Source organism: Sciurus carolinensis, chromosome 3 (assembly GCF_902686445.1).
Source record: "Sciurus carolinensis chromosome 3, mSciCar1.2, whole genome shotgun sequence".
Lineage (NCBI taxonomy): Eukaryota > Metazoa > Chordata > Mammalia > Rodentia > Sciuridae > Sciurus > Sciurus carolinensis.
The window spans coordinates 119,037,942-119,065,281 of NC_062215.1; the positions used below are offsets into that span (position 1 = coordinate 119,037,942).

Consider the following 27,340-nt stretch of genomic DNA (forward strand, 5'->3'; position numbering starts at 1 on the left):
GTGCATTCCCTTCACTTCTATAGGCAGAGATGCTAAGAGTGTGAAATGATCCTTCACCAGTTACTGGAAGAGAGGGGTCCCTGAGTGGCTGCCCAGTGCTCCCTTCTCCTTGGTCCCTTTCGCTCATACACAAGCAGTGATAGAGCAGTCATAGGCAGAGAAAGGTTTTAAGTCTGGCAGACTGTCTAAAAAGACACATAGAAAGAAGGGTGCTGTAAATCAAGAGGCTTACCATTACCTCCTGTAGAAACCTAAGCCAGCTTTTCAATTTCTCCATCTCAGAGTGACACTGTGAACAATGTGCTTGTCATCTTTCCATAGGGGAAAAGATCACTTTATTTGCCCTGTCTACTGCTAACTACAGCCCAAAAAGCTCCCTTCCTTTAAAGGTGAAGCCAAAGACACTTGCAGGAAATAGCAAGAAAGCTCTTTGCATTTTCCCCAGCAGAACTGTGTGTGATGACACAAGGTTTGGGATTGGCAGGAAAGTGAGGAAAAAAATATTCTAAAATTGCTTTCAGGAAATAAGGATTTTACAAAAGGATCCCAAGCAAAAGGAGAGCAGGCAAGAATCAGGGTTAGGAAACGACTTTTTAGGCTCTGCAACAGACAGGGATGCGGGGGAAGAGTTATGTGAGATGAGGTTTTGAAGAAAGAACAAAGGATGGGCAGCTAGTGTAGATAGATGATCAGGTCAGAGGCAAGTCAAAGAAAATAAAATGCTAATACTTCAGGACACTTTCCCCTCCTTCTCACCAGGGAAGGTTGCCTGCCTCCAGGGAATTGTTCCTCCCAGCAAGAAGTTTTTAACGAGTACTCCCTGGAAGCCTCCAGTCCTGCCTTTCTGGGCAGATATGAAGAGCACCCATGGAAGGTTCCTTTCCACATTTTCACCACATGGGCAGGATGAGAGGAAGAAACATGAGAAGAAAGAAACCCGGAAACTATGAGAGAACAAAAGATAAACCCACTCCCACGGATACCAGCTCTGGATCCCCTTCTCCCTTGGGAAATATCACTTTTAACCTTTAAATAAAACTTTTCTGCATTTGCCAAAAAAAAAAAAAAAGAAAAGAAAAGAAAATCAACATATTGGTTGATAACCATGCTGACCCTTTAAGACAAGTTAAATGACAGACAATTTCTTTAAAAAAGCAGAAGCAGCATCTTTAGTATGGATGCTCACCCTGCACCATTCCTGTTCTCTATCAGGCCTTCTTCTTGTGACTTGAACTTGAATTGTTATCTCCCCTTAGAGAACTCAGATCAAATAGTGCAATATAATTCATTTAATATTTCATATGTTTTATTGTCATCTGGCAGTAATACGCTACAGAAGACAAAACTATATATATATATATATATATTTTTTTTTTTTCTTCCTTAACAGGGAAGGGATAAGTAACCTTAGCTCTTCCATCTCTCAAATCTAGAATATGTTCTTGATTCGAATTTCTAGAATTGGAGTTGGAAGTTTGGCAAGACTATAACAATGAAAGAGAAAAAGAAATTACATTTTGCTTTCCTTCACCTTATTAAATATATTTATATCGAGTATATTTATATTTGTCTTGCTAGTAAATTGCAAACTACTTGAGGGAAAAGGCTGGGTTTATACTGCTTGGGTACACTTCCCAAAGTATGGTACAATACCTATATAAAGTAGATAATCAGTAAATGCCTCTTGATTTTGCTTTGACATTTAAAAAAGTAATGAAGAAGAAAATAACTGCCATGGTCAACCCCTCTGACAATCTTCAAATCAGGTAAAATGCTAATCGCATCTCCAGACTTTTAAAATAACTAGGGGCAACGCTGCAAAAGAACAAGACCTGGAAAACAATCACAGACTCAGATAAAAGCTAAGTATCCCTGTATCACACGTACAATGAGCAAAGCTTTCTAATGTATACATAAGTTAATGCTCTTAGTTTTGGGGTTGTGAAGGGAAATGTGGGTATCCAAAAACAAAGCTGTGAGCATTCATCAAAAACTTTTATTTAGATTCGCAGTGGTGAGGAGGTGTCTGCTATAAAAATGCAGCTTCCAGTTAAAACCCATGGACTGAGAGTATAGGGCACCAACCCAGCTCTGGGATGTCTTGAAACCAGGTCCACAAGAGCTCTACCACTGCTGGCTGGTGCAGATAAGAGTATGCGTAGTTGATTGTTTTTACTCCTGAGGTGCTCCTAAAGTCTGTGGTTAACTCACTTCTATACCATCCTGGGAAGAAAAGGTTATTTGGGCCTAAAAGTTGACTTCAGTAAGTTTCTGGAACAACAGGTCAAATCTATAAGAAAAACCAATAGGAAGACAAACAGCAGGCCTGGATGGGCTTCCTTGACACAAGGCATCCTCAGGTGCCTCCTTTACACCTACATATACTTTCATCCAGTCCCTTTCCCTCCTTAACCACTGACTACCACCAGTCTCTTCCCCATTGCTGTAACTTTGCTATTTCAAGACTGTTTTAAAAATGGAGTCATACAGTATGCAACTTTTGATATTGCCTTTTATATACTGAGTCTAGTTTTTTGACTTTTATCAACTACTGATGATGAACACCTATTAATGACTTTCACCATCAAAAGTTCACTCTTTTTCATTACCCATTAGAAGATAATTGGGTTGTTTCTAGTTTTTGCCTATTACAAATAAAGTCACTATGAACAATTTTGTACAAGCTTTAAATGAAAACATAAGCTTCCGTTCTCTGAGATAAATCCCCGAGAGTAGAAATGCTAGGTCATGTGGTAGTTGCAGGTCTAGATCCTTAAAAAATTACCAAACCATTTTCCATGTACAGTTTACATTCCCACCAGCAACGTATGAGTGATCCCATTCCCCCCATATTCATCATCCTCATTCAGAGTTTTCACTATTTTTTATTTTAGCCATTCTGATAGCTGTATGGTAATATCTTATTTTTATTTTATTTTTCCCTAATTAATAATATTATTGAACATTTTTTTCTTGTGCTCATTTGCCATAGTAAAAGATCCTTTTTCCCATCTTTAATTGGAGTTTGGTTGTTTTTAACACTGAGTTTTGAAAATTCTTTATGTATTCTAGACTCTAGTCTTTTCATAGGATATATAATGGGCAAATATGTCTTCCAGTCTGTTACTTGTCTTTTCACCCTTCTAACAGGGTCTTTTGCAGAACAAAGGTTTTTAATTTTAATGTGAAATCCTTAATGGAAAGTATCAATTTTTCCTTTTATGGGTTGTGCTTTAGATTTCAAGTCTAAGAGCTCTTTGGTTATCCCTAGAACATGAAATGATCTCCTACATATTTTTCTAAAAATTGACAATTTTTAGAATATCTGTCCATGATCTTCTTGAGCTAATTTTCATATGGTTTCATTTTTTTGAACTACGAAAGTCCAATTGCTTGACTATCATGTGATAAGAAGTTTATCTTTACTCCAATGAACTGCTTTTTCTACCTTTGTCAAAAATCAGACATAAGTGTGTGGATCTATTTCTGAGCTCTCTGTTCCATTCTACTGATACGTATGTCTGCCTTCTGTTAATAGCATATAGTCTTGATTACAGTAGTTACATAATATACCTTGGGTAGATACATTCCTCCCATTTTATTATTCCCTATTTTAAAAAAAAACTGTCTTAGTTACTTTAGTTCTTTTCTCTTTTATATAAATTTTAAAGTGATCTTGTATCTATAAAATTTTAATCAACCTAAGTGTCAAACAATGGATCAATGAAGAAAATGTGGCATATATGTATGAATACTATTCATTTAAGAAAAAAAAAAAAAAACCACAAGGAAATCCTGTTACTCACAACAACATGAATACCCCTGGAGAACATTTGGTAAATGAAATAGGCTGTGCACAGAAAGACAATTAACACATAATCTCAGTTACATGTAGAATCTAAGAAAAGTTGAACTCAGTAGCAAGTAAAATGGTGGTGATCAGAAATTGGGAGTGGGCAAATTGGGAGATGTGGCTCAAAGGATATAAATTTCAGTTAGGAGGAGTAAGTTCAAGACTTACTTATAGTTAATAACAATGTTTTGTATACTTGAAGAATGAATACAATAAAGTTTGCATGTCCACCTACAACTAAAAATATTTTTTAAAAATTTAAACACGCTGATCCTCAAATTCACATGAAAATCCAAGAAACCCAGAATGCACAAAACAATCTTGAAAAGGAAGAAAAAAGTAGACTCACACATCTTGATTTCAAAACTTGCTATAAAGTCGTAGTAAGAAAAACAGCATGCTACTGGCATGAAGATAAGTATATAGATGGATGGCATAGAATTCAGAGCTCCAAAATAAACGCTTATGTTCATAGTACATTGATTTTGACAAGGGTTCTGAGACTATTCAATGGTAAAGAAGGAAGGATGGGAGGGAGTAAAAGAGAGAGGGAGGGAGAGCAAGGGAGGGAAGGAAAAGGAAGGGTGCAAGAAGGAAAGGAGAGGAAAGAAAACGAGAAAGGAGTCTTTCAAAAAAACCACAGTGGGATAACTGACTATGTGGAAAGGAATGGTGGAGGACCCCTACCTCACGTCATACAGCAACATTTACTCAAAATGAATCATAGATCTAAATGTAAGATCAAAACTATAAAACTCCTAAAAGAAAATATAGCTTTAAGTCTTTGTGACCTTGGATTTGACAATGGTTTCTAGATATGATGCCAAAAGTGAAAGTAACAAAATTACAAAAGGAAAAAAGATGAAGTAGATGTCACCAAAATTTAAAACTTAGAAGATCAACACCAAGAGATTGAAGATAACCCAAAGGATGAGAGGAGTCTTCTAAAAATCATGTATTTGGTAAGAGACTTGTCTCTAGAACATATAAAGAACCCTTATGACTCAATAATAAAAAGACATAAACCAATTTTAAACAGGGCAAAGGATCTGAATAGGCATGTTTCCAAAGATGATATCAATATGGCAAATAAGCACCTAAAGAGATGTTAGGGAAGTGCAAATGAAAACCACAATGAGATACTATTTCACACTCACTAAGATAGTTATTGTATATCAGTTTCCTATGACTGCTGTAACAAATTACCACAAATTTGATGACTTGTGTCAATATATGTCCACAAGAGAAAAGTTATTCCCTTCTATTTTTGGAAAACAGAAATCAGAAGTCAGCTTCACTGAACCAAAAACAAGTTATGTCAGAGTTGTGCTACCTCCAAAGGCTCTCTTCTTTGCCTCTTCTAGCTTTTGGTATCAGCTGACATTCCTTGACTGTGACATCATTCCACTCTTTCTCTATAGTCATCCTGCCTCTCCTCTTCTCCCTATAGTCAAATTTTTCTCTGCCTTTCTCTTGGGTGATCATCCCTGTTAAAAGCAACTATTTTAATGCTATGTTAAAAGCATTTAGAGTCCATCTGCATAATTCAGGATGATTTAATCTATCCCAAGATCCTTAATCACATCTTCATTGACTCTATTTCTATATAAGGTAATATTAATCCAGGGATTAAGGCCTAGTTATTGGGTATCTTTGGGAGCCATTATTCAGCCTCCTAGAGATATTATCAAAATACAGATAACAAGTAACAAATGTGAATGAAGATGTGAAAAAATTGGGACCCTCATATACCATTAGGGAGAATGCAAATGGTATAACCACTTTGGAACATGGTTCTTCCAATGATTAAATGAATAGTTAACCACATGACCCAGCAATTCAGTTCTTAGGTATTTAACTAACAGAAATGAAAACATATGCCCACAAAAATTTTCACACAAATGTTCATAGCAGCATTATTTGCAATACCAAAGAGTGGAAACAACTCAAATACCCATCAACTGATAAATGGATATATAAAACATATTGTATTCATATGTTTATTCGACAATAAAAATAAATGACATACTGGTCCATACTGCAACACGGATAAAATTTGAAAACATTTTGCTACATTAAAGGAGCCAGTTGCACACAAAAGACCACATATTATATGATTTTATTTATAGAAAATGTCCAGAATAAACAAATCTATAGGGAGAGAAAGATTAGTGTTACCTGAGAATGATATAGATGGGGATCTGGGGAGTGATAGGTAAGGGGTATAATATTTCTTTTTGTGGTAATGAAAATGTTTTAAAATTGACTGTGGCAATGGATGCACAACTCTGTGAATATACTTAAAACCATTGTATTGCACATTTTAATTGGTTGAATTTTTGGTATATGAATTATATCTCACATCTTTTTTAAAAATATTTTTTAGATGTTGATAGACATTTATTTTATTCATTTATTTATGGTGCTGAAAATCAAACCCAGTGCCTCACACAAGCTAGGCAAGCGCTCCATCACTGAGCCACAATTCCAGCCTCAAATTGTATCTCATATCTCAAAGTTACTTTTAAGTTTGTGGTTTTAAAGCATCTAACTTCAAAGTAGTGCTTACATGACTAATTGCATGTACATTACTAAGAAAATAGACTGAAATGCAAGTGAAAGTACAGCCTCAGATTACTACCTTAAGGCATCAATAGCTGGGGAAAGTGAGAACAGCGCTTCCCAGTGGTTGCAAGGGTTAGCCTCCAAAGGAGCCCCTGAGATTCTTCTCTCTAAGTATTCACATTCTTATAGAGTGTCCCCATAACTGTATTGGAATTGATCTATGTGACCAATAGAATATGACAGAAATTACACTGTGCTTCTTCCATGATTGAGTTAAAAAGACTTTGTTGCTTCCATTTCTTTATACTCTAATTGTATAGAAGAAAATTGCATTACGGTATTTTAATTTCCCATTCTTTCATCTCTTTCATTTTTTTTTTTTTACTTTATTTACTATTTTGAGCAGAAATTCTGATAAGCTAATCAGGAGCCTGATGTTCTGTAATCCTTATCAGTGTCTTTCACTGAAAGTCATTACAAGAATTTAGATTAAAAATTCCATTCAACAGATTATAAGAGATATGAGGAAAATGATATAAAGAAGAGCAAAACTAGCTCCTACCATCATGCATTCATGCTTATGTTGCTAAAATTATTGAGTTGTCTTATAGATTCCAAGACTAATACCTCTACCATTATACATGGAGAAATTGTATCTTTAATGATATGTTTTTTCCAAGAACCTTGAAAAGAAATTGGGTAACTTTGGAGTCATATTAACTATTTACAGATGGAAAATGTCATTTCCCTTGTCCTTTGTCCCACCCAACTCCATTTTCAAAGTGATCTTAGTACATAAAAGCTGAACAAACATGTGATTCAGAAATACAAGATATAGCACTCATGTTAGTGATCATAATGACTCACAATTAAAGTATTTAATTTGTCAGAGCTCCTGGTAACCCAATGGCTTAAGAAAGGTGTGCTCTACACAGTTTCAGATATCTGTATGAAATTTTCTAAAAAAATAAAGGGCAAATGTTCATTTACATGCTTGGTATCATGTGAATTCAGCCAAAGCCAATGTTCTGCTGAAAGCTCCCAGTTGTCAATATTGGCTCATCTTCAGGCACATGACACAGTAAGAATGAATAAAAGGAGCATGAGCCACAGAGAATTCCTTTCTAACAGATGCCTGGGATGCAAACATGAAATGTAGATTCATTCTTTAGTTCATCTAACAAATATTTATGAACACTGATCATGGAAATGTCTCAAATTTTGAGGTCTTACACATTTATTTTCTGGAGCTGAGATTGGAGCACAATGGAGGCGTGCTTGCCTAACATGTAAAAAACCCTGTGCTCAATCCCCAGTACCAGGAAAAAAAATTTTTAAATCAAGAATTTACTTTCAATTTTTAAGACATTATAGGATATATTCACAGGACTTTTCCCTCGAAAAATATCTTCATGATAGTTAACTTATTAATGCTATTAATGGCTTGGGTCAATTTACACCATACATAGGGAGAGAGATCAACTTCACATTTTGTAACCATACCACTCTGTAAAAAGTAGTTCATTTCTGTCCTCCAACAGAAATAAGAGTTTAAAAAGGCTGTCATTGCACTCAATTTCTGTTATACAAACTGCTGTAAACTTTCAGATAGAAACTTCAAAATTTAGAAAAGAAAACATATATATTTAGACACTAGCAAGTTTATTTAATATGAATAGGTGTGTTCTGCCCATTGTGTGTTATCTTGTGCTTTTTTGCTATTGTAGCAAAAAACTAGTCTGAAACTACATATTTATGAATGATGGAATGATGATATGGCTGGTTAGACCTAAATTCTCCAAGATAAGGACCCGCTCCTAAGGTAACTGTGTCCTGGATGCTGCCACAATTTCCTGGTACAGAGTTGGTATACCAAAGATTTTGGTTGAATAAGTGAGTGAATGAAAAACCCTCCAAGTAGATAAATCACTGAAGAGTATTAGTAATTTAGAAAAACTTACTCATGGTCTGAATCAAGCCTGTAGAAAATTTCAGAAGTGAAGATGAGAAACAAATTCTTTTGAGGGAGCCACTCTGTGTCTGTCGAGGCAGGGTGTGCCCTGCCCTCAATCCTTGAACCTGAATATGGATTCATACGTGCAAATGAGTGTGTTCTGAATCTGAGGCAGCGTGAGGCAGGCTGCAAAGTCCGTGCTGTGACAATGAGTCAGCCCACGTGCACTATTGACTCACTGATTACAAGGTGGCCTGTCAGGCTTATCACAAAGAGAACAGGAGCACAGTGACTGCACCTGGCTTGAGTTCTGGCTGTTGCTGCCACTCACAGCACCACACCACTCTTCCACAGACACTCCACTACTATGACCAGTGACCCTCTAGTCCAGCTAATGTAGCATGCTCATGATATTCCCATTATAGAGAGGAGGCTTGGGATCTTGTCAGTCATTATCCACAGTCCCAAAGCTAAGTGGCAAAAGGGAGTTGGGGGGGTGCTCTTGGATTTGAGACACTAATGAAATTCTCCTCGCTTGTGGAAGTTAAGTATTGATAGTGTCATATTCAAGTACCCAGTCAACAAAATGGTTAACCTTTACCACTGTATTTGAAAAGCAATTTCCAATTTTGTTTCTGTAAAGTTTTTAATTTAGAAGCTGGTAAGTTGGAAAGAACTTCATGGGGGAGTAATTTCTAGAAATGTGGGCAAATTTATGCGTCTGTTCTGTGTTAGATGCCACTCCCCATCAGTCAATAGTGACCCTTTCATACATTTTGAATTGAATTATAATTTAAGATGTCAGAAAAATAAAAGAAAGAAATAGCCTACCCACAACGTGTTCCATTTGTCACATTCTGGTTGAGGGAACTGTTGAGCCATACTATGGTGTTATTCACACATGCTTTTCCTGGAATCTTGAGTTCTTCAATTTCAATTTGATAGTCAATGAAAACATCAATTATTGCACCAAACATGAAAACTATGCCTGGCTGGACTATTCCATGAAGAAGTGCACATAAACTTCCCACCAACATCAGCCAAATGTCAGTTGATGAAGAAAATCGAAACTTGAAAAAGAAAGGGTTAAAGTTAGGGATCATCTATGGATAAAATGTAGGAAAGGAAGGAGGACTACTTAATTTTAGTTACTAGATTCTACTAAGTAGACTCAATACCAAATTTTATGGGAATCATCTTAATTGAGCAGCAGAGTTCACACTAATCATATCAAAATAAACTACATCAATTATTTAACACTTGAGTCTCTTATATTTTTAGTTCATGTTCTTTTTTTCCTAATCACTGAATTCATTCTCTTTACCTGAGGAACTGACTTTAGTGTTCTGATACTCATCTGAAGCTTAAGGTGAAACTAGTCACCATTGTAGATGCCATGGCCAGATAGATCTACCACATGGTACATGCAGCAATGGCACAAATTGACTCATAGAACTGCCTAGAAATGCCTCCATCCTGTGCAAATTCAGGTAAATATGTAAGTTGTAAAATTTCAAAAGACTTGTCATAAGAATAAATATATATGATGTGGTTACTGTGATGACTTTCCTTACTAAAATGATAACTATGAGTTCAGTGATTATTTCCCAGGAGATTTTGCTGGTTTGTTGGACAGGATTTATGTATTTAATTGGTAACCTGTTTCTAGTCACTACTCAGCATGCTACCATATAGGTAAAGCTTATGACTGCATAAGTTATCTCTGTAGTTAAAAACCTGCCAATATGACTAAAGAGGTAGCACTTCCTCCAGGGTCTGAACAATTCACCAGGGCAAACCCCAAATCATCAGAGTTGTATTACCAGTTGAAAGAAGCCAATTATTACCAGTTGAAAAAAGCCAACTTGGGCGCCTTCACCTTTCTTATCTTGTAGCCTGAGAAGAAAAATAGGAGTTTAAAGATCATCTTTTCCAAAACAATGAGAAATTCTCCCCAGGTAGTACTTTTATGAGCTATTCTTTCACAAGAAAAAAAAAATCCCCACTGATTAGGAAATTCTGGTCAAATCTGGTTATGTTAAAAATAACCTTTCATTCTTCTAGAGATTTCAGTAGAGATCCTTCTCTGAGGTTTTTCTGAGAGGTATTGAGAGAAAGTAAAAATGGCCTGAGTGCTCCCAATTATACTAATAAATAAACCATTTGCCTTCAGTCATGACCCTGGACTTATTGATGCCTTCATTTTCTTGTGGATAAATCGAAGTGGTTGGATTAGCTGATGTTAAAAGCTCCTTTTAGCACTTAAAATTGTGACAATCACATTATATAGTGCTTAGTGGTACAATATAATTTGAGGACACTCCATAATTTCCATAAGATTGAATTTCCTTAGTGTTGTCATTCATGTCCTTTCTCATAAGGTCAAGCCTCAACTCCAAGGATCTCCACTTCCCTGGAGTCACCCATTCCACGTACACACCCTAAATCTTGGAACCAGTACTTCTGACATATTTAACTCCACTGTCACTCCGTAGCTCTTCATACATCTTGTTTTCTCACTTTTTACCTCCTTCCACAGCTATTGGTCAAACTCAATTAGTTCTGCAGTCCTTTAAATATTCCATGTACTTACAATCACCAACCCCCATCAAGATTTTGCTTCCTTCCCCACGTGTCCCAAGTCCCACTGCCTGGCATTTGAACCACACTCTCACCATCACCCTCAGTCGGTTCCTTCAAGTCCATCTCTGCCTCCATCCTGCTATTTACTCCTCCCCTTCTTAAGCAAGGTGGCTGCTGGGCCTGCTAGAGACCACCTCACCACATGTGAACTAAAGTCAATACAGGTCATGCCTATCCCTTGACTGCCCTAATCTTCCCTTTCAACCCAGGGTAGAATCTCAAATCCTTATGGAGACCTCATCCAAGGCCATGATCTGTTCCCATCAGCTCTCTGATCTTGTCTCCTACTATATTTCAATTTTAGTACTCCAGTCACCTGACCTCTTGCTCAATTTTATTCATGCCAAGTGTCTTCCCACCTCTGGATGTTTATATTTGCTATTCTCTCTCTTAAAATATTCTTTCTTCAGATACCTACATGAATAGCTACCCTTATATCCTTCAGTCATTCCCTCCAACGTCACCACAACAGGGCCTTCCCTGGCCAAGGTCTTTAAATTTTCAACTCTTCTCCCTCACACATACATACCATTTCATATCTTCATTTCTAGGTTTACTTTTTTTTTCCTCTCAGAAAGTAAATGATAGGTTATCCCTAACTACCATGCTATGTGTTCTATTTATTTATGGTGTTTATTCGCTCTTACTAAACTACCATCCTGCAATGCAAAGATTTTTGCCTATTTTGATCTTTGCTGTATCCTTAGCACCTATAATAGTGACTAATACCTTATAGACATTCTATTAGTATTTGTGAAATGAGTGAGTGAATGGACACATGCTGTCCATCTTGCCCCTCGGTGCTGAACTTTATCCCTCTACAGGTCACTCTAGTTCCTCTCAGAAGCTTTGTCAGACTTTTACTGTGATCTTCACATTCTATATTCACTTTCTCTAAAAAGAAAAGAACTCACTCAGCTTCCTACTCATCTTTTCATTGCCACTCATCAACATTCCCACCATTTCCTCTCTTCCAACCAGCAAGTGGAGTGTGTTTCTTGGAGGACCAGAGCTAACCTTGCCACTTGCTTTGCCTCCCACTGCCATGAAGAAGACATAAGATTTCATAGATACTGAAAGTCCTTCCCTTTCCACCACCTCCATGTCAGGAACTCCCCTGGTGCCTCTCTTCTGCCTTCTAAATTAGACCCCATCTAATCCTGCCTACACACCAAACAGTGGTAATTAGTTGACCATTGATTTATGAGAATTTAAACTCATAAGCTAAGGAAAAATATCTAATGATTAAATTTTAGTTTTCTACTATTTGCCTATGGGAAGAATTTAGGTTTTGGATATTTCTTAGTGTCTATGAAATTATACTTATCCAACTTTTCCTCTGCCCACTTAGGCCAGGAGTTCTGTGGTATTCCTGGATAGCCAGGGGAGATTTGGATCTAATGCAGAAGAGATATTCCAAAAGGTTTTTTAAAATCAAATTATAGCAGTGTTTAAAGGAGGAAATGGATTTATATATATATATATATATATATATATACATATATATATATTTAATTTTATAGTAAGTATAATGTGCATGAAAATATTCTCTCCTTTATGCCTTTCATGAGAATATTATGGAATTACTTTAGTAAAGAAGTTGCATCATTGAAATAGTCACTTACCTTGATTTCTTATCATTGTTATCTGTTAGGATAAAAACAATGCATAACAAAGTCAATAATAATGACAAAATGCAACAAAGTTATTAATAATTTTGATCTGGGAAAACTTTCCTATAACATTCTTTTATTTGATAAAAATTACAAACTGATTATTTGTCTTTTCTCTTTTTCAATCTCAAAGAAAGGCAGAGAAGAGAAGATAGATAGATAGATAGATAGATAGATAGATAGATAGATAGATAGGCAGACAGGCAGACTTTTTCAGGTTCAGGACTGCTGCCTTGACTACATTTCTGTTTTTGTCTGCAGGATATAATTATTTATATTTTCTGAAAGCAAATGGAAACCAACAGTTCCTAGATTAGCTGAAGAAAATCTGATTTTTTAATTATAAAATAAAATGACTATTTATTTATTACTTGGTTTTTTAGAAACAGAATTCACCTGCTTAATAGATGACAATTTAACTAGATAATAAGATTTCATTAATAATTCCATGTCAGTAGAAGGCATGAGATTAAACCACATAGAATCTTCCCCACCACAGGTCACAGCACTACAGGGTAAAACATAAAAGTGGGGGTTCAGGGTCATGGGTGCAAGGAAGTCACCAGAAAGGAACCCTGGGCGTTTGTGGTTCATCACTGTGAGACAGCACATCCTGGCTCCCCAGACATTTTAATTTAATTATTTTAGAATCGACACAGTTTATAGTGTAGATACAGGGTAATATCTATGACTTGAGAATCAGACAGAATCAGATTAGATTTATGGCTCCAGACAGAACCAGATTAGATTTATGGCTCCATTAATTATTACTCATATGAACTTAGTCAAGTTTTTAAAAAGTTATCCAGGTCTCAGTTTATTCATTTGTAAAATGTAAAATCACAGGATTTAAAAATAGAATAGTAGCTTAGAATGATCTGTGCTGACAACATGCCAGGTACTGGTACTACAGGCCCCTCCCGCGTAATCTGCTTGGGGCCAGCAGCTCAGTGCAGCTTCCCTCAAGGGTCAGCACTCAGGAACTGATGGCTCTGTCACGGCCACAATCAATGATAACTGCACGGAGTTCAAGTTAACAGTAACAGCCAGCCCAGAACAACACTACTCTACCCAGCGGACTATTTGTGAGAGAGGCATCCCCTCATTCACCCACACTTTTGTGCTCTTACCTAAGCTTTCACACTTCCTGACCCAGGATTGCTGAGGGAACCACAGGATTGTGTGTAAGATTCACACCCATTAACAGTTCTATACGTTGCTAATTGTCTCCAGTCTTTTAAACTTCACTAGCTTGTCCCACATTTGTGGTAACTTCCTTCCACTTTTGTGTTCACCTCTCTTTGTATAAAAACAATGAGAGAAAAAGACCACTTACAAGACCCATCTGACTCAAAAACATGATTCTCCTCTCCAAATTTCTTCACGCTGCGAAGAATTACTGAGTCAGACATGGTAGCTGCAATCTGCAGTCAACAATCCTACAGAATAAAAGAATGATTACAACTACCATCTCTTCACTGTTTTTTAACCAAAGTAGATGCAAAATAAAAAAAGAACAGTTTGATTCAAGAAATACACTTCACTAATCAATCTCAAACAAAAGTAGACTTTTAAATTGGCTAATAACTCAATAAAAGAGCCTAATTTTAAGGAAAGACAAACTGAAATCATTGGTAATGGCTTTCTCTAGTTAGTGGATAGATGATTTTTTAAATTTATTTGTTCTTTCTGCTTATCTACATTTATTTTTAATGAGTTAACAGAAAAACTGTAAGAAGGGCAAACCAACTGGTGACATTCTTGAGTCCAATGTAGTTGAGGAATGATACCTACACATCACTGGATAGCCTTCAGGACTCCTATGTAAATGCAATTCCAGCTGGGACTGAGAAGGAAGAGGACAGTCTCTGAATAAAGTAAATGTCTAGAGAGTTATGTTAGTCTTATTCACAGTGGAAAAACCAGTGTGTAAAGGAGGCAGGATTAGAATTCTAGGACTACTCCAGAACTTCAGACTTAGCATAGAGTTTTTGCTTTATTTTCTCTGCTTCAACATGTAGCAAGGATGGAGAATATATATATATTTTTAAATACAGACTCAAATCTATAAAAATAAACAACTCCAGAAATGGAAGAGAAGTACCAAAAGGAAAACAGAGCAGAGACACAGCTGGTATTTTCACCTCGGGTGTCTAGATGCAGACAGCAATAGAGGAGGTTAGCTCCTGAAGGGGCTGTTTGCCCCACGCCAAACAGGGGATTGGTGACCACCTCTCTACTTGGAACCAAAGGCCATCATGGTCCCGCACTGATGAGAAGAACTGATGAAACTGCTGTCCATCATTGCCTGGAGAGTTATTTCTTAAGATGAAATGCACACCCATGGAGGTTATATGAAGAGACAGTGATATGCATATCACACACACACACACACACACACACACACACGCACACAGATAATTGGTGCCGACAAAAGAGATGAAGGTAGGGTTGTGAAACCTTGTAACCTCATCTAATTGGAATCTCAGAAGAAGAGAATAGAGAATGACAATAAGAAGGGCAGAATTAAATAATTATGTGTTAAAGATGGAATCACAATCATAATTAAAGAAATAATTGCTGGGAATTTTCTAAAAGAAGGATAAACAAAAATCAATCAAAACTTGATATATTACATTAAAATAGGAAAGAATAAATGCCAAAAAATTATCTTAAAAAACCATGAAATAGACAAGTATAATATCGAACTGGAAATAAAAGAGTGACAGCAGTTTCTCATCAGACACTAGAAGGCAGTGGTGTAGCATCTTCAAAATGCTGATGAAAAAGAACCTTTAACCTAGAATTTATATAGAGTCAAAAAATTATCTGGCACATTTCTAGATATTCAAACCCATATTCAAACCCAGAAAAGAAGGCTGTTAGAAGATATCCTTAGCAGAAAGAAAAAGGTATCCAGAAGGGAGTCATGAAATAGAAGAATCAAAAAAAGTAGCACAAGAATCAACAAAATATATCAGTCACAAAAAGCCACATATTATATGATTATAGGAGGGGTCCTGCATGTGAAATGTCCAGGATGACCAATCTATAGAGACGGAAAGTAAGTGGTTGCCTGGGGCTGGGGTGGAAGCAGAAGGGGCCTGAGCAGTGACTGGTAACAGATACAGGTTTCTTTGGGGGTGATGAGAATGTTCTAAAATTGGATGATGGGGAAGGTTACACAACTCTGTCAACATACTGAAAACCACTGAATTGTACACTTTGGACAAGTGAACTTCATGATATGTAAATGATGTTCTCAATAGGCTATTAAAAACATGTCATTGAATGTTTAAAAATTCAGATATGTACCAATTATAAAAGGCACAATGTAAAATCATAAAGAATAGTTGAAAATTAATAAATATAAAAATATATCATGAAAATGCTGATTTCTCAAAGCTTTTATATAAGAATATAATTCATGTTCAAAGCAATAATGATGATAAATAGGGATGTGTAATAATGAAAGTTACAATCCAACTAATCTTTTGGATTGTAAATATATAACCACCTAACACAACAAATTAGCCAACAATCACAATGGAAGATTTAAACATGTGATTATTGGCAACTAATGTCAAATGGACAAAAATCTAAGAAGTATAGAAGTTTTTAAAAGTTTTTATTTAATATCAATATATGGAAGAAGCAACAAGAAATACATTTAAGGTACATTTGGCATATTTGTAAAATGTGGGCATTAATAAACCATCACAAATTTCTACATGTAACAATATATTTCTGATAAGCTATTAAAGATACTATATTCTGTTAACAATGCAATTAAATAAGAAACAAAAGATTAGATACTAGTAAAATACACACAAATATATGTATTTAGTAAAATTATGTGTATATTAAAAATAAAATACAAAATTAAATAATTACGTGTTAAAGATGGAATCACGACAAAATTTGGAAAATACTGGAATCATGATAATAAAAATACAACTGGTTAGATTCTCAGCATCACACATAAATAAATGAATAAAATAAAGATCTATCAACATCAAAAAATTTTTAAATCTTGTAGGCTGCAGCTAAAATACACTTAAAGACTTTTTTGTAAATGTTAATGAATTTTACTTTTTAAAAGACTGATGAATGCCATTCTCATCAAGATGCTTAGAAAGCCAGATTAAGAGACTATCTGAGGATCATTGATAGAGTATTTGCAAGCGTGCAGCCCTGGACTCTATCCTAAGTACCAAAAAAAGAAAGAAGAAAAGAAAAGCACAATTAATAAAATAAGAAATAAAATTTAAAAAACATAGTCCAAAGGATAGACCAATTCAAAAGCTGTTCCTTGAAATAAATAAATAACAGACAAAACTAAACAAGACTGTTCAAAAAAGGAGAGATGAATCACAAATAGACATTAACAGAAAGTGAAAAGATAAAACAAATAGAAAGTTTTCGAATCATGAGCAAATGCCATGAGTAACATTAGGGTCATAAATTTGAAAACTGTGATAAGATTAATTTTCTGAAAAAAATATGAATTATCAAAAATTATCCAGAAAGAAGTAGTAGATAAATTAAAAACTAATTATTAACTCAATATTGACTCAATATTCAAAAGTCTATAAGTGCCCAAAATAGTAGTGTTAGATAATACTACAGGTAAATTTTACTGAAAATTCAAAGAGTGGTTGATTCTAGTATATAATTTGTTTTGCTGAAGAGAAATGGGAAAAGTGACTCAATACATTTTATAAAGCAAGTTTAATCTTGACATCAGAACAAAAAAAGATGTTATAAGAATAGGCTTATAATTACTTTTCAAAAGCGATTTTAAAATGCTAAATTACATACATTTATTATAACTCAGCAGTTTGTGAAAAAATATAATGAAGCAACATTGATTTGGAGAATACAATGATTATTTAAGGTAAAAAAGTTGATCCTTTTAATAGATGCAAAAAAGTATTCAGTAAAAATCAATATCCGTTCCTAGTTTTTGAAAATCTATACAAGCATCATTATTGTGCAACTTCAGTGAATAAAATGTTGGGTAAGGATCAACAATGAGAACTAAAACCTGAATTAAATATTCAGTGTACAAAGTGTTGTGAAGATATAGAGGAGTCCTGACATACACAATAAATGAGAACGTAAATTGTTGAATGACTTTGGGGAGCAATTTGGAAATATCCAACAATGCATTTTCACTAATAACTTAAAAAGAAAATAGTTAATGGTGAAATAGCATTTAGTATGCATCAGGCACTGTTCTAAATTCTTTATGTATGCTGTGACTTTAAATCTTCACAAACACCTCCAGAAATGGGAACTATTACTATCCCCATTTTCCAGATATGGACACTGAACTATGAAGGGATTATGTTACATGCTCAAGAACACAACTTAATAAGCATTAGAGCCAAACTTTAAACTCGTAAGATGCATGCAGTGATATACATTGCAATGTTACCTGGAACAAAAAAAACTTGAAGAAAATATAAATGTGCAAGAGAATGACTCAATAACTTGTGGAAGATACATGCAATAGAATACTATCTAGTTATTAAAATCAGCAAGTTAGCATTAATAAATCTCAACATGCACAAATTTAAATAAAATTTCAAAGTGATATAGTCCCATTTACCTGAAAAAAAATTACCTTCAAATCAGTATTTATAATGCTTATGGATGTGCAGTAGAAATATAAACACTGCCTAAAAATTATAAGCACTGAATTAATAATGGTGGTCATGTCTGAGGGAAAGAAATAATATAATATAATATAGTACTAGGGAGGACTTCAGAGAAACCCTGAACTGTATCTGAATATTTTAATATCTTTTAAAAGAAAGACTTCCAGGACTGGGGATATAGTTCAGTTGGTAGCGTGCTTCCCTTACAAGCACAAGGCCCTGGGTTCAATCCCCAGTACCACAAAAGAGTTCCAGCAAGAATAGCATAATGTTAAAATATGATAAAGTTGGAGGGAGGTAACATTGTTTATTAAATTTTCTCCATGGTTTTAAAACATTTCACAGCAAAAAATAATGTGTTTTACAAACCCTGATAACTATTTTAATGAAAAAAATTAGAGCACTTTGAGATTTATGGAAAATCATGAAGACAGTTCAGAGTTCCCGTGTATGCCACACCTAGGTATTAACATCCTACATTAAGAGTATGGTGCATTTGGAAAGAACCAATACCAATACATCATTATTAACGAAAGGGCACTATTTATTCAAATGCCCTGAATTTTCACCTACTTCCTTTTTCTGTTCATGGATTCTATCTGGGATGCCAAATTGGGACACCAAATTTTCCACACTACCTAAGTCATCATATCTCCTTAAGTAACTTTTGGTTGTGACAATATCCCATTTTCAATGATCTTGAAAGTTTTGATGAATACTGATCATTTATTTTGTAGAATGGCCCATCAGATTTGCCTGATGTTTCTCTCACTAGTAGGTAGGGTTATGTATTTGGGGGAGGAAGACACAGAAGCAAAGTATCTTTCTCATTATATTTCAAGGATATGTATTATCAATATGGCATAAAAAGTTAAGAAGCAGAGTAAGAAATATCAATGAAATCATTCAAAAAATACTAAAAGAATCAAATTCATAATTCTTTTATTCAAGAACACAATGTGTTCAATATAGCAGTCCTACATTCACAGACTAAAAGGGTTGCTGGTTGTATTGTTTCTGAAGTTTTAACTGACTTTTTTTTTTCCCAAAAAGCAAAGAAACTCTTTAATTATGAGAAGATAACAAAGCAACATTTAATCATAGTTGTGATACTCCATTTCCTAATTTTAAAACAAGACATACTTTTTAAAAATTCAGTCTGTTTTTTTCCTAGCTTAGCCCGCCATTTTAAAAAGTTGCTTTCCACAGTTGTGCAAATATTTAGCAGTATTTGGAGACCAGTGGTGTTGTGTCTTGCCCATGAACTTTGGAGCCTCACTGATCCTGATGCTGCATGTTGTTTCACTCTGTGTTGTTGGGAATGATTTCTAACTTCTCTCCAGATCTGGTTCTCCACCTTTCAAATCAGAGAGTGGAAAAATCCACCTTCCAGCATTGATGTGAAAATGAAATGAAACTTCTGACTTGAAGAAAGCAGGCAGATGGTGTTTCTTCGCCCCTCAAAACTTAGAGACTCAGAGCCTGGCTCCCTCCGCCACCCTGTCCTTTGGGGTTAGCTGCAGCAAATCTGCGAAACTCAGGGGAAGCTGATCTACCAACCTACTTCTGCTTTCCCTCTCTATTCCTTCAGCAATTCCATATATCAGGTGTCACGTGCTTACAGTTTGCTTCTTTCTGCACATCCTTACAAATGATTTTTGTAATGATCTATGGTTAGTACTAAAAAATGACATTCTCAAAGATGAAAACTCATGGAAAGTATGGGTTTCCATGCCCATAGCATCATCAATACCCTTCAGCCAAAGGCCACCAGGGACACAGCTATAGTTAAACGAGTTGATTTGTTACTCATAGCCCATTGTGAAGAGGAAACCAGTGTGGCAGACTGAGGGGCGCTTTTAGTCTCCTGTAAGAGGGTATCAGAACAAATCTATTTTAGGCTTCTGTGAGACCATATCAGGAGGTGTCTAAGGAATTGAGAGTTTGCTCTAGTAAAGGTGTTTGAAAAAAGCTAGAACGATTTTATGATTGGGAAAAGAAATAGCAGTGATTCATGCTGGGTATTCTGTGGCTTTGATTTTGTCTCTGCTTAGACATGATTATGAACTGGCCTCTTGTGTTGTCTCATTTTATCATGGGCTTGGAGTAACTTTGTCTGAGTTTGGTATACTATGAGATTGCTTATGTCTAAGAAGAGAATCACTCAGCTGAGCTGTGAGCACAAGGCCAGCTACAAAATTCCAGGGGCCATTCTTTCATTTTTTTTTCTCTTTTAGCATCGCTCTGAACTTTGTAGTCCTGTTCCCGTTTGACATAACAAGGAGCTAGACTTCAAAAGACATGTGCTTCCCAAGACTGGAGGTATGTATCAGTTGCTCAATCAGGAATGGAAGTTAGTGCCCTTAAACCTGGGCAGCTCAGCAATGGTAATGATGACTTTTAAGGTCATTGTGCTAAAAATGCCAATCTCTTGCATGTCACAAAGACCACTGGGAATTTTATAACACTAAGTTTGGGAGAATACAATGAAAAACCAAAATTCATAGAAAGAGTGAACGAAGTCTTTGTTTGTGATATCTTCCAGAAAAGGTAATGCCTTCAGAATTGGATGTTAGATGAGTTGCCTCGTATCATTACAAATGAAGAATTGATACCCTGATATAGAATCAGACCATGTTTTTACCTACTGGCTAATTTCCTTTTCCTTAGAGATATCCTGAGAAACTTAAGTAGCAGACACTGGAGAATATTTCTGCTAGTCTCCGAAACCCTGGAAACATAGTAGAAATCTAGTTTTCAGTGACAAGTAGATTTTTTTCCAAGGCCTTAAGAGTGGTCTCCTCCTCGATTGGTATTTTTATGATTTAAGAGTGTCATGGTATTTTATTTTTCTTTATCAATACAAGCAATTATAATGTCATCTAATTTTACTCTCTTAACTAATATTTATAATTTTAGCATTTAGGCTCACAATTTGTTCTGGGTCTCATCCCTTGCAGGAAGATATAATCAGAACTTCTTTTTTTCAAATTTTTTTTTTTTTTTTTTTATTCTTTGGCACTGGGGTTGGGTGCTTTACCCAATGAGCTACATTCCCAGCCCTTTTTAATTTTTTATTTTAAGACAGAGTCTTGCTAAGTTGCTGTTTTTGTCAGCTTTTTCCCTGCTGTGACTAAAGGACCTGACCAGAACAACTGTAGGGGAGGAAGAGTTTAATTGAGGGCTCACAGTTTCAGAGGTCTCAGTCCATAGAAGACCAACTCCATTCTTCAGGGCTTGAGGTGAGGCAGAACATCATGGTGGAAGAGTATGACAGGGAAGCAGCTCACATGCCAATCAGAGAGCAGAGCAGAGAGACTCCACTCACCAGATACAAAGTATATACCCCATAGCTACGCCACCAATGAACCACTTCCTCCAGTCACAACCCTCCTCCCTCCAGTTACCACTCAGTTAATCCCATCAGGGATCAATTCACTGATTAGGTTAAGGCTATAAACCAATCATATATCTTCCAAACTGTCTCACACATGAGCTTTTGGGGGACACCACATCTAAACCATAACAGTTGCTTCAGGTCTCACTAAATTGCTGAAGCCGGCCTCAAACTTGCAATCCTCCTGCCTCAGCTTCCCGATTCACTGGTATTATAGTTGTGTGCCACTGAGCCCAGTTTAATAATTTACAAGAATAAACTTTTACTCTAACCAATAATAAAACAATTGAGAACTAAAAATAAGATAATGTTATTTTGTTTTCATCTGTATGTTTTCATATTAAGTTATTTTAATCTTCCCCAACTTAAATATCATCTTCCCAAAATCTCTTGGGAAGAGATTAGAAATTTTCAGGATCTTTCAGAAAAATCTGTCTTCCAGTAAACTTCAGGAAATCTAGGAGTTCCAAGTAAGAAATTAAGATTTCTAAGCATTGGTTGGCAGACTTTGGCTACCTAATGGTGGAATCCCCCATGAAATTTTAATTGGTTACACCAACACCAGGTTCCTCTCTACTAAAGAACATGAGGTCTAGAACCTGTCCACCATATGAGCTCCTGTTTATCAATCCAGGGTTGAAGTTTTCTCTTGATAAAATAATCTTATCAACACAGAAATGCACATTGGAAGCCAGTCTCCTAGCCATGCCACTACTGGTGGACATATCAACGATTTTTCCACCTTTGAACATTAGCAGCAGACTTCTACAGGATCACTGCCAGGCAGGAGAGAGAAGGGACAGAGACCAGCATCTGAATGTGTCATCTGAGAAAACTTGGGACATTGACAGCCTCCAGAAAAGGGTTCAAGTGAATGGTACCATAGGAGACTTGGGGCTGTCACAGCTGGAGAAGGCACATTCCAGGTGTCATTCCAAGTGCAAAGCAAAGATCCAGGGGGTACAAAATGTCAGTGCCCTCCACTTTCCTAAGTGCACCTCACTATGGCCAATGCTGCTGGAGTGATTTGCTGAAAATACCAGCCTAGAACAACAGATGAATGTGCTGAATGACCAAAGTCTGGTGTCAACATTAGCCATTAGCTCTTGGTATTGCAAGAGGAGTGGAAGGGAGGGAGAGAGAGAAAGTGAGGACTGAGAAAAGGTCTCTGGGGAACTGAAATCCTTCCAGGTTTAAGGATTCTACTACAATGGGGGCATTCTGCCCACTGCCCCTTTTTGTTTTTTAATACAGTGTTATTGGAAGACAGTTATCATGTGCAGGTATTTTCATGTTGCCTTTGGGTGCTTTTGTGCTACAGTTACTGAGTAGCTGTGACAGAAACTATGACCCTCTCTCTCCCCAATGCCTAAAATATTTACTATCTAGCCTTTTACAGAAAATATTCCTGTACTACAAACCCACGTAAATACAGTTATCTCATACTAGACAAAGGTGCCACGAACATGCTGGAGAAAAGATAGCTTTTTCAACAAATGGTGTTGGGAAAACTGGAAATCCATACGTAGCAGAATGAAATTGAATCCCTATCTCTCTCCCTGCACAAAGCTCAACTCAAAGTGGATCAAGGACCTACACAGAGACCCCACACCTACTAGAAGAAAATGTAGGCCCAACTCTATCACATCAACTTAGGAATAGACTTCCTCAACAAGACTCCTAAAGCACAAGAAGTAAAATCAAGAATCAATAAAGTGAATGATACCAAACTAAAAAGCTTCTTCACGAAAAAGGAAATAATGAAGAAAGCAAAGAAAGAACCTACAGAATGGGAGAAATCTTTGCCACCTGCACCTCAGATAAAGCATTAATCTCCAGGCTATATAAAGAACTCAAAAAAAAAAAAAAAAAAACTTAACACCAAAAGAATAAATAACCCAATCAATAAATTGGGAAAGGAATTGAACAGGTGCGTCACAGATGAAGAAATATAAATGGTCAACAAACATATGAGAAAATGTTCAACATCTCTAGCAGTAAGAGAAATGCAAATTAAAACTATACTGAGATTCCTTCTCACTCCAGTCAGAATGGTAATTATCAAGAATACAAATAACAATAAATGTTAGTAAGGATGTAGGGGAAAAGGCACACTCATACATTGCTGGTGGGACTGCAAATTGGTGCAACCATTCTGGAAAGCAGTATGGAGATTCCTCAGAAAACTTGGAATGGAATCACCATTTGACCCAGCTATCCCACTCCTTGGTTTATACCAAAGGTCTTAAAATCAGCATACTACAGTGATGCAGCCATATCAATGTTTATAGCAGCTCAATTCATAATAGCTAAGCTATGAAACCAACCTAGGTACCCTTCAACATACGATGGATAAAGAAAATGTTGTATATGTACACAATGGATTATTATTCAGCCGTAAAGAAGAATAAAATTATGGCATTTGCCAGTAAATGAATGGAACTGAAGATTATCATGCTAAGTGAACTAAACCAATCCCTAAAAACCAAAGGCCAAATGTTCTCTCTGATTCCCAGATGCTAAAACACAAAAAAGGGGTCAGGGAGGGAAGAATAGAAGTTCATAGGATTGGACAAAGGGGAATGAAGGGAAGGGAGAGAGGATGGGACTAGGAAAGACGGTAGAATGGACTGGACATAACTTTTGTATGTTCGTATATGAATGCATGACAAGTGTAACCTCATATCATGTGAAACCACAAGAATGGGATCCTAATTAGAATAAGTTATACTCCATGTATGTACAAAATGTCAAAATACACAGATACTGTCACGTATATCTAAAAATAACAAATAAAAAATGCCCATCTGTGTACAATAAAAATAAATTTTAAAAAAATGCCCATCTGGGAAAAAAAATTTTTTTAAAAGAAAATACTCCTCTATTGTGAGTCCTCCCATTCCTGTACTGCAAGGTCAGTTCAGAACAGCTGGAAGCCCAGAGACAAACCCTCAAGAGTGTGATTTACTCGACTTAAATATTACCTGGAACACCAACTTTCCAACCAACTGTACCCTCATGGAGCTTATGGTGTGGCAGGGAAGACAGATGACATATAGGAAAGTACAGGTATAATGGTTGAGGGTAAAGGGGACACACAAACATCTCCCGGTCCCTTCAGTAGTGGAACTGAATTGTCTAGAGAGTTGAGGGAGGGTCTGGAGCAAGTGCATTTAGCAGGAGACTCTGAAGATGAGGTCAAGGTAGCCAAGAGGAGAGGAGAAGGAAGAGTGTCCCAGATGGTGAAGAGCACCTTGCAAACACTCAGCCTGAGACAGAGCAGCAGGTGTCAGTGAGTCTGGGGAAAGCCAATGGGACCGCTCTGGGGGATGCAGCTGCTTGATTCCTTGGACTTCATGATCCTTATCATGGGGTTCTTGGGATCTCAACCCAAGGCCTATGGAAGCTACTCGAAGCTTTTAGGCAAGCAAAGAATATGATCAAATTTATACGTTTCAAAAATTTACTGTGATAAAGCTTGAGACTTTGTGATTATCATTACAAACAGAATGGTGTTTTCATAAAGTTATGTTTAAAAAGTTCATTGGCATTTTTACTTTAGGCAGATAATTTAATCTATGCACTCATTTGCAACACACACACACACACACACACACACTTCCTAAGAGATTTGATACACAAAATAAGCACTGAGAGCAACCAAATCACCTGTATTACATAAAATGTGGAATCATTAATGCATTAGTCTATCCATGCATTTAGCATTGTTTGTCACACAAGAGTAGGCCAGCCTTGAGTAAATCAGAAACACAATATCCCACAAAGTAACACTTAAAGGGAATGGACTTGAAGAACATGGTCTTCAGATGCTGTAACAAGAGTAAGTCACTTACCTATGAATGTGAACTTGATGGAGCTAGAAGAATCAATGGACTCCACTGTGGACAGTCAAAGAGCTTTGCAATCCTTTCCCGCTTCAGTTTTCATCATAATAAAGCTCTGAACAGAATTCAAGCTTGAGAGTATTATCTATTTGTTGTAGGTCAATGCCCCAAAGGCCAGAGTAAGCACAGTTCAGTGACATGTGAAGAAGGTCAAACACATGCAAAGCAATAACCCCAAACCTAAAGTCAACCTGGGAACCCCTCTGAGGGTGTCAAAGGCTTTGGGAAGTACCACGTGAGAGCCCTGTGATTCTGGCCATGCCCAACACTCTTCTCTCTCTCTGTCTTTCAGAGGCCCTTGAAAGACAGACCCTTAGTTTTGAAAAGTTGCTTTAAAATTTAACAGACAAAAATACCTTTGACTGTTTCTTCTCAATTTGAAAGATGACCTTCAGAAAACCCTTAGGTTGCAGGCCCCTGATGTTCCAGACCTAGCCCCAAAGTCTCATGGAGACTGATAACCTGCAAATACCTTTTGCTCAAAACTCTGAGTCCGCAGGTGACCCTTGCACCTTGTTCTGAACAATCAATAACCTCCAGCTCTGCCTACCAGATGCAGCCCTACGAGTAGAAATTAATCATTTTTTTAAAAAAAGTTTTAACAAAAACTCAAGTCAAATACATTCATAGAGCCTTTCCAGGGGCTTGTACTGCCCACATCTCTTCCTTTCTTCTTGTTAATCTTTCCACTTTCCTCAAAATGCTGTTATTTATTAATCCCCCTCCTTTCCTGAGCAAAGTCTTCCAATCAGAACTAATGGACCAGTCCATGCTGTTCCAGCCCTTAATGTGTAACTGGTAGTTGAAGGGTTTTATTTTTATTGGCCTATCTGAGCTTCTTGACAACCCTAGGAATTAGGCACATCATCATTACTTCCATTTAATACTGAGGAAAAACACCAAAGCACAGAGAGATTAAGTAATCCAGCTAAGGTCTTACAACCAGAAGATAGGGAGCAAATGAACACCCTGTGCTGACCTTTTGGCCCGTGCTTTGAAATGCAGTTGATAGACCTGTGTCACAGTTTGCAAAAAATAAGCTATAAGGTCAAGTTTTCTCAATTTTAAGTTGCCTATCATAAATTTTTCTGTAAAATTCAGCATCAAATACAATTTGTTTCTACTAGAAAAAAACTATGTATATTTTGTAAATGTTTTCGTATGTATATTTAAACAAATTTAAATATATACATAAATGACAACTCCAAATTTTGTATGTCATTATAATTGTATATTAAAATCTCAATTTATGAAGGTTAGCAAAGGAAAACAAGATTTCTAGAGATTCCGTTATTAGAACTAGTTTGGGAAAGGAAACCCTGGGATAGGCTGACTTCTGAAACCATGCGAACAAAATAGCATTGGTTTGGCACCAATTCAGACCTAGGAATGAGAACTTTGTTTCACACAAGACCAAAAGAGCAGCAGCACAGCTGTAAGGTGTTTTTGCTTTTGTTTTTGTACTCAGGGTTGAACCCAGAGTCACTTTACCACTGAGTCACATCCCCAGCCCTTTAAAAAATTTTTTTCGTTTTGAGATAGGATCTCACTAAGTTGCTTTGGGCCTTGCTAAGTTGCTGAGGCTGGCCTCAAACTTGCAATCCTCCTGCCTCAGCCTCCCAAGTCACTGGGATCACAGGTATGCAATACTGCACCCAGCTGGAGTTGTAGCTTTGATGGAGAGATG

At 36.4% G+C, this 27,340-nt stretch overlaps 1 protein-coding gene across 1 annotated transcript in view; it reads right to left on the reverse strand.

Moving 5' to 3' along the window:
• The window catches only part of Abcb11 (ATP binding cassette subfamily B member 11), a 90,139-nt gene extending 64,422 nt beyond the window's left edge, over window positions 1–25,717 (reverse strand). The window contains exons 1-5 of the mRNA XM_047545833.1: window positions 25,603–25,717; window positions 14,025–14,127; window positions 12,641–12,662; window positions 10,220–10,268; window positions 9,204–9,442 (exon numbers count right to left, since the gene is read on the reverse strand). Of these exons, the coding sequence (XP_047401789.1) occupies window positions 9,204–9,442; window positions 10,220–10,268; window positions 12,641–12,662; window positions 14,025–14,100 (386 nt within the window). The 5' untranslated portion in view covers window positions 14,101–14,127; window positions 25,603–25,717. The remainder of the gene's footprint in view (window positions 1–9,203; window positions 9,443–10,219; window positions 10,269–12,640; window positions 12,663–14,024; window positions 14,128–25,602) is intronic.
• Window positions 25,718–27,340: the final 1,623 nt, after the last annotated feature.